Source organism: Mandrillus leucophaeus, unplaced genomic scaffold (genome assembly GCF_000951045.1).
Source record: "Mandrillus leucophaeus isolate KB7577 unplaced genomic scaffold, Mleu.le_1.0 Scaffold527, whole genome shotgun sequence".
Taxonomy (NCBI): Eukaryota; Metazoa; Chordata; class Mammalia; order Primates; family Cercopithecidae; genus Mandrillus; species Mandrillus leucophaeus.
Window position 1 is genome coordinate 122,964 of NW_012105664.1, and position 8,395 is coordinate 131,358.

General features: G+C 42.7%; 1 protein-coding gene across 1 annotated transcript in view; it reads right to left on the reverse strand.

The window, feature by feature from the left end:
- The window catches only part of IARS (isoleucyl-tRNA synthetase), an 87,805-nt gene that overhangs the window by 4,083 nt on the left and 75,327 nt on the right, over positions 1–8,395 (reverse strand). Inside the window, exons 29-31 of the mRNA XM_011996872.1 lie at positions 6,899–7,047; positions 2,643–2,786; positions 1,858–2,010 (exon numbers count right to left, since the gene is read on the reverse strand). Of these exons, the coding sequence (XP_011852262.1) occupies positions 1,858–2,010; positions 2,643–2,786; positions 6,899–7,047 (446 nt within the window). The remainder of the gene's footprint in view (positions 1–1,857; positions 2,011–2,642; positions 2,787–6,898; positions 7,048–8,395) is intronic.

Below are 8,395 nucleotides of genomic sequence, written 5' to 3' on the forward strand. Positions count from 1 at the left end.
AAAAAAGAAAATGGTAGAAATCAGGAGGCAGGGGTGTGGTGGTTCATGCTTGTAATCCCAACACTTTAGGAGGCCAAGGTGGGAGGATCACTTGAAGCCAGGAGTTCAAAAACAATCAGCCTGGACCTTATAGAGAGGCCTTATCCCTACAAAAAAATTTTAAAATTAGCTGGGCATGGTGGCGCATGCCTATAGCCCTAGCTAGGAAGGCTGAGGTGGGAGGATTGCTGGAGCCCAGGAGTTTGAGGCTGCAGTGAGCTGTGATTGAGCCATTGCACTCCAGCCTGCATGACAGAATAAGACCAAGTCTAAAAAAAAAAAAATTCAAAACACTGTAACAAATAAAGACTGCCTTATACCAAAAAATGTACGCCTAGGGAAATCACAGTTAAACTGCAGAAAGTAAAAGACAAAGGGAAAATCTTCCGGAAACAGAGAAAAGACGCACCTTACCTGCAGAAGAACAAGGGTAAGATAAAAAAGCCAAAATTATCCAGAATGTAGCATATAAGGACAAAAGGAGGGGAAACAGGAAAAGAGAATAAGAGGCAGGATAGAGTGAGCAAGTCCATCTAAAACATGTCTAAACAAGGTGTTAGAAGGAGAGAACACGAGAGAGAATGAGTAAGAGGTAGGTTGGACAAGATGTCTGGCAATTTTCCACAAGTGCCAAAAGACACAAATACTGATGCAGAAAGCCCAATAAATCCCAGGCTATCAGGTGTCACAAATAAAAGGATGGGATGGTAAAAGTTTTGAGTTGAGATGTCAAGAATGGGTATAAACGGAAAAAAGCAGATCCCACAAAGGGAAGCTGTTGGGGGAAGTGATTGCAGTGGCAGCAATAGTAAAGTGAAGACGTTTGATGTGTAGCAGGATTACAGAACGAAACTCAGAGGGTAGGCTAAGGATGTCAGCAGAGAAGCTGACAGAGCAGCCACAGAAGCTGAAATCTCTGAAGTGAATAGTGCTAAGTGGGAGAACGGGAGGAGGAGAAAATACGCTGCCTGACACCAGCGAGTGCAAGTCGCCATCCTTAATTTCTATTTTCTAGATAATAGAATGTGGAATATGTCAACTGATGACCTAGCTCTTCACAGTTATGTGTCTCAAGGAGAAAATGCAGGTAAGCATGTTTTATAAACTGCAGGTAAGCATGTTTTATAAACTCCCTTTATAAAGGGAGGTATAATGTCAGCTGTAAGTTTCCTTCAGGCTATTTTACAACCCTGTGATAATTTTGACTTTCGGGAAAAAGAACAGTTTTAGGGTCAGCAAACATGCTAATTTACCTAGAAGCATGTATTTTTAATAACATACACATGTAGTTTTTAGATTTAGCAAAAAGTAATTATCCTTTTAATTGCTATTAAAAAATTATATTATTGACTGGGCGCCATGGCTCACGCCTATAATCCCAGCACTTTGGGAGGCCGAGGCGAGCAGATCACCTGAGGTCAGGAGTTTGAGATCAGCCTGGCCAACATGGTGAAACTCCATCTCTACTAAAAATACAAAAATGAGCCAGGCGTGGTGGCGGGCGCCTATATTCCCAGCTACTCGGGAGGCTGAGGCAGGAGAATCCCTGTTGCTGGGTTGAAGCCCCGGGCCTGAACCCAGGAGGTGGAGGTTGTAGTAAGCCAAGATTGTGCCATTGCACTCCTGGGAGACAAAGTGAGACTCAGTCTCAAAAAAAATGGAAAGGAAAGAAAATTATATTATGGTAAATTTCTGGGGAAAGAATAACAAAACAGGATTACAATAGTACTATCTTACACGTATATGCTACAAATGGTTAATGGCATCAAAATCTACCTTCAACAAAAACAAAAAACTTACGGTCCATAATCTCCTTACCTTGCGTTTGGGTCTCATTCAGAAACAGCCTTAGCTTCCTGCTCCGAAGGCCAAACACCTTGGCTGCTTCACACAGAAGACCTTGGTGGGTGAGTCCGTTCTGCCCAAGCGGGTTTTCAAGCAGGAGAGTGCCCACCGTCCCCACTAAACACTCTAAGGAAGAAAGAACAAACTGGATTAAATCTCGAGAGTTCACCCTCCATCTCCAAAAGAGGTGGCCACTGCGGACAGCTCTAACAGGCAGTGCTGAGGCCAGCAGCGGGTCCAGGAGGATGAGTGCGACCGCTGGAGATGCAGTCCATGCAGACACAGCTCTGAATATTTCATAGAGGTGAAGGGGAAGGGGAAAAAGAAAAAGAAAAAGAAAAAGAAAAACAAAACTTAGATAAAAGCCCGGCAGCTTGGGGGGCAGATACTCAGTACACAGTCAAGTGAGGAGCCCGAAGACTTCAGTACAAATGTGCACAACGAGGATCCTAAAATATCAGGAAAGTATACAAGTTTTCAGAACATTTTCCGCAGAAAAGAAAGTAAAATTGGAGATTAGAACGTTTTGGCACTCAAACAATTTAATTATCATTTTTACCTAACCAATTTTTTCATTTCCTAACCATGCCGGATGGATGAGACTCTCTGTAACACACCAAAAGAAAAGCCTGTGGTTTCCCCAAAGCAGCGGGGAGCCCACACTTTGAAGCCGACCAGAAATATACACATATTTGAATATTAAAGACAACCTCAATGCCCAGCACCCCACAATCTGCCCGCTGTGGGGAGGCACATACCTTGTGGCTCTGCATTCAGGAGCTGTAGGTTGATATACTGACAAAGAAGAGTACTAGAACTGCTGACCAGAGAGGGAGCCGATCCCGCAGTCACACACAGTGTTTTTCCACTAAGACTCAGTAGATCGGTTTCGTTTTGTATTTCTAAAATAAGAACAACAATTCTTTCAGGGTTAACGAACAGTTCAAAACTGAAGTCATTCAATTTTTCCTATTTAACTATCATGTATCTTTTTGCAACACTGCTTTCCACTTAATTTCTGTTTATCAAAAGTCATTGCCTTTTCTATAAAACCAGCCTTTAATGACATGCAATGGTAGGAAATCTTAATGTTGTAAAATAAACATCATAATATTCATAATGTGAAATACAGGGCAAATTTTTTTCTCTATTTTAGTATTTTCTCTGTATAATACAGCTCCTCTTAAAATTTCCTCCTATATCAGAATCTCAAGCTTCACTACGAAGAGCTTACATTAAAAAATGCTAATTACAGTCAGAAGATGTTATTTGACGCAGGAACAGATGTGGAAAAAAGCATGATACACAGAACATATGCAGTGTAATTTCATTTAGAGAACATTAAATGTTGCCTGGGAATGCATGCACAGGCAGATGACTGCTAATGGTTGTGATACAGGACAGGCCCACAGGACAGCCTCCAAATATTGAGTGGAAATGGCAAGTATGAGACTAGGCTGGGGCACTGGCTCAGAGGAACCTGCTGCACCAGTGGCTAGATGCCCATTCTCAGCCTAGGCCCATATGGTCTCTTCTCTCAACCACAAGTGTGGCCTTATAGGAAGTCTTCCAGGACTGGTTGGCAGAGAAAGAAAACATTTTAGGGCTTGCTGCGTAGGGCTTTACTGCACAATACGCTGTACCATCCAAAGTAGACAATTACAGTCTTACGGCCCTGTTCTGACTCTGGGTAGCCCTGAAGAATAGTGATGGGTGGAAATCCTCCCAATGGGCACAACTTCATTCAGTGCAGCCGGCTGGTCCTTTTGCTCGGAGAAACAGCTAGGAGTAGATCTACACTGATTCACGGACACTGGCCAATAGCTGGACTAAATGAGAACAGCCAGGGACTCAAAGAACAGAATTAGAAAACTGGTGACAAGGAAGTTAGGGCAAGAGGTATGTGGACAGATCTCTTCAAATGGGCAGACAGAATGAGAATTTTAAAATGGGTGGGGCTGGGCACAGTGGTTCACACCTGTAATCCCAGCACTCCGGGAGGCAGAAAGGGGAGGACTGCTTGAGGCCAGAAGATTGAGACCAGCCTGGGCAATACAGCAAGATCTCCTCTCTACAAAAAAGAAAAGAAGTAGCCAGGCATGGTGGCATGTATCTGTACTCCTAGCTACTTTGGAGGCTGAGGTGGGAGGATTGCTCGAGCCCAGAAGTTTGAGGTTACATTGAGCTATGACTGAGCCACTGTACTCCAGCCTGAGTGATAGAGTGAGACCCTGTCTCTAAAAAATAAAAAAAAAAATTCAGTGGACATGACCTACTCTGCTGCCAGCCACTTCTGCCCTTGCCCAATGGATGGATGAACAAAGGGGCCACCCAGGCATGGGCTCCGCAACATTACTTCCATCCCTTAAGGTTGATTTTGCTACAGTTGCTACTGTGTATCCCAACTACCAACAGTGGGGACCATTACCTGAGCTTTCAATATAGTGTTATTGCCAGGAAAGACGAGCCAGACTCTCGATGGCAGCTTGGTTATACTGCAGTTTCCATTATGGGAAAAGGCAGTGATTTGGTCTTACTGGAACACACTCCTTTTGGACATGGATTTGCCACTGTCACCCATAATGCTTCGGTCAAACCCACCATCCATGGACGCGGAGAATGTCTTATTCACCAACAGAGCACTCCACATAGCATTGCTTCTGACCAGAGAACTCATTTTTCAGCAAATGAAGTGTGGCATGACATGTTAATATATATCAGCCAATTCTTATTTTTCCACTCTCTTATTTCCTTACCATATAACATGAAATATTTTAACAGGTTAACCTTGTATCTCAGTAAAGTTAAAGAATAGCAAAAAGGGGAGGTATGGCTCAGCTAGAAGAGAAATCAACATCACCCAAAGAAGGATAAGAACTTTCTATCTTGTTTTGGGTAATGAAGTTAGCATCTTTGAAGCAGTACAAGAAAGAGCTGAAAGTGTGATTTTTAAACTACTAGGGTCTTAATTATTTGGAAGTTAAATATGGTTTAAAGAGCCATGTATACATGTCAGGATCACAATGAGGTGAACTATGGTGGTTGCATCCGTATCAATGCAGCTAAGCTAAAACTATTTCCCAGGTTCTCTGTCTGACCTGGTTCTGGGTAATGGCTTGATCACAGAAAAATCTACACAGGATTTGGAAGGTAGAAGTTTAGTAACAGTCATTATGCTAAACAGGCTAACGTGGGGCCCGTGCCCTCGGTTTTCTCAGGTTGCTGTGGATCTGCCCACTTGTTCAGTGGGACAGTGAGCAGCCCACGCTCCTGCCTCTGCTCTTCCAACTTCCAGGCCAGGAATGTGTGCAACTCTTTGGAAAAGTACACCAGCAGTTTCTTCTGCAAGACACCGGACTGTCAGTGTCAGATGCGGTCAGAGAGATGTGCACTCCAGCCTGTTTTTGCTTTTCTCTACTTCTCATCCTACAGTGACTTTAGGCAGAGATCCAGCTTTCCCCTGACTTACACACCACCTTGGTGGAACCCGGTTAGAGATTTTTCTCAGACCTCTAACTTGCTACCTTCTTGTAGACCTTTACTTGGTTTCTCCCACATTGCTTTTGCTTCTCCTATCCAACCTTTAATGGATACAATAGCAAACAGTTTTCCAGTGGTTCCAACAATTCATAATCCAGCAGTGAATGAGGGTTCCTATTATGCAATATCCCTGACAACATTTGAGTCTGTCAGATTCTTCTAGTTTTTGCCAATCTGGTGGCAGTTAATAGTACCTCACTGTGGTACTACCTTGAAAGTTCTGATTACCATTAAGATGTACCCGTTGTTCCTTAGTCGGCCATTTGCATTTCTTCTTTTAAGTTATTTAAAAGTTTCTGAAAATGAGCATTCAGATTCATAAAATGAGTATTAGTTTTCTGAGGCTGCCACAGTAAAATCCCACAAACTGCAGGGGGCTAGGGAATAAAAATAAAAGAAATTTATTGTCTCAAAGTTCTGGGGGTCAGAAGTCTGAAATGAAAGCGTTGGCAGATGTGCTCCCTCTGAAACCTGTCGGTGAATCCGGTTTTGCCTCTTCCTAGCTTCTGGAGGCTCCTGGCAATCTTGGTTGTTTCTTGGCTCGCAGCTGTGTGTAACTCCAATCTTTGCCTTTGTCACCACATGGCATTCTCTCTGTGTGTCTCTATGTCTTCATATGGCCACCTTCTTATAAGGACAACTGTCATACCGGATTAGGGGCCCACGCTACTCCAGTATGACCTCATCCTAACTAGTTACATCTACGATAATCCTATTTCCAAAGGTCACATTTAGACATACAAGGGGTTAGGACACATCTTTTTTTTTTTTTCAGAGGTCACATTCAATACATAATAGTGGGAGAATGCATCTATAATTCTTTAAAAAATTTTCAGGTTTGCTTTATTGAGAATCCAGATTTAGTGAGATCCAGGCATTGTGTTTAATAAAGTTAAAACTCACGGTTGGGTGTGGTAGCTCACACCTAGAATCCCAGCACTTTGGGAGGCCAAGGCAGGGGGATTGCTTAAGGCCCTGGGTTCAAGACCAGACTGGGCAATACAGTGACTTGGTCTCTCCAAAAAAAATTAAATAAAATTAGCCAAGCATGGTGGTGCATGCCTGTAGTCCCAGTTACTTGGGAGCTCAAGGCAGGAGAATTACTTGAGCCTAGGAGGTGGAGGCTGCAATGAGCCATGACTGCATCACTGTACTCCAGCATGGGTGACAGAGTGAGACCCTGTCTCAAAAACAAAAACAACCTCACAAGGGAGGACTCTGAAGGCTGAAGTCCACCAGCTGGCTAACAGGTGACAGGGAAGGATGAGAACCATTTAGCCCAGGGTTTTCAGTCACATCATACAATGAGGAGGCATGAACAGACACTGTTGGCAGGCACTGCTGAAGAGCTGGGCCCTGACTCAAGAGAGTCAGGAAAAATGCGAAAGTTATATAGTACAACTGACGGCAAATTAAGACCTTCACCAATCCATCTCAAGTCAAAGGACACAGGCTCCTCTCACTTTCCACATACCTGTTTCATCATGGAAGACAGCCAGCTCCGTATTTTTCACACCAAAAATGCTAGTGACAACACTCTTCAGCTTTAAAAGGTCCAACCTATTATCACCTTTTGGATTTTCCAGGAGCAACACTCCACCTAAAAAGTCACAAAAACGACATCTCAATCAGACAAATAAAACTGAAAAGAAAATGTTAAATTTGGAGGAAAAGGGATACAAAGGGGTTCAAGCCCTATTTTCCTTTTCCCCCAACTATACACTATATATATGTGTATATATTACTTATTATATATATAAGAGCATACCAAGGATGGAGAGATATATATATGTACAATGTATATATTGCATATATACTATATAGCATACATATATCTCCATCCTTGGCATGTGTTTTGGCAATCCTTGGTAGCTATGGTCCAGGCATAGAACTCTACCAGGCAATCTGCTCTTGTCTTTTTCTAGATTTCTAGATTAAAATCTTTGTATTCATGATTCTTATTTTTGATTCTCATTTTTCATTTTGTGCCATTTGTATATCCCCACAGGTCAGGATGGGCCCCGATGTTGATTTATTCCACACCTTAGATTCATGCACAGATATTTACTTTATTAATATATTGGAACATTTTGAGTTAACTGTAGAGCCAAATGCACATAGTGAGATACCATGGGCCCTTTACCCAGTTTCCCCCAATAGTGACATTTTACAAAACTACAGTATATACCACAACCAGCATACTGACGTTGATGCAATCCACCGATCCTATTCAGACTGCCTCAGTTTTACTTTTACTCATTGGGGCATGTGTACGTGTGGGTATGTTTAGTTCTACGCAATTTTATCACTCGTGTAAAATCCTGTACCCATCCCCATCATTAAGATAGAGAGTAGTTCTGCCACCATGAGAATCCTCGTGTTGCCTTTTAATATCCATACCCAACTCCCTTCCAGGCAACTCCCTTCCAGGCTCATTAACCCCTTAACCCCTGGCAAACAACAGTCTCCATTTCCATAATTTTATCATTTAAAACATGTTATGTAAATGCAATTATACAGTATGGAACCTTTTGGGACTTTTTTCAGTTGGCATCAATTTCTTTTCTTTTTCTTTTTTTGAGATGGAGTTTAGCTCTATCACCCAGGCTAGAGTGCAGCAGTGCGATTTTGGCTCACTGCAACGTCTGCCCCCCGGATTCAACAGATTCTCGTGTCTCAACCTCCCAAGTAGCTGGGATTACAAGCACCCACCACCACACCTGGCTAATTTTTGTATTTTTTCAGTAGAGATGGGGTTTTACCATGTTGGCCAGGCTGATCTCAAATTCCTGACCTCAGGTGATCTGACTGCCTCGGTCTCCCAAAGTGCTGGGATTACAGGCGTGAGCATCTGTGCCTGGCCTCAGTTGGCATCAATTTCTAAGGATTAAAATAAGTTGCTGTGCTAATTGATAGCTGTTCCTTCTTACTGCTGTGTAATGTTCTATGATATGGATGTACCACAGTTTGT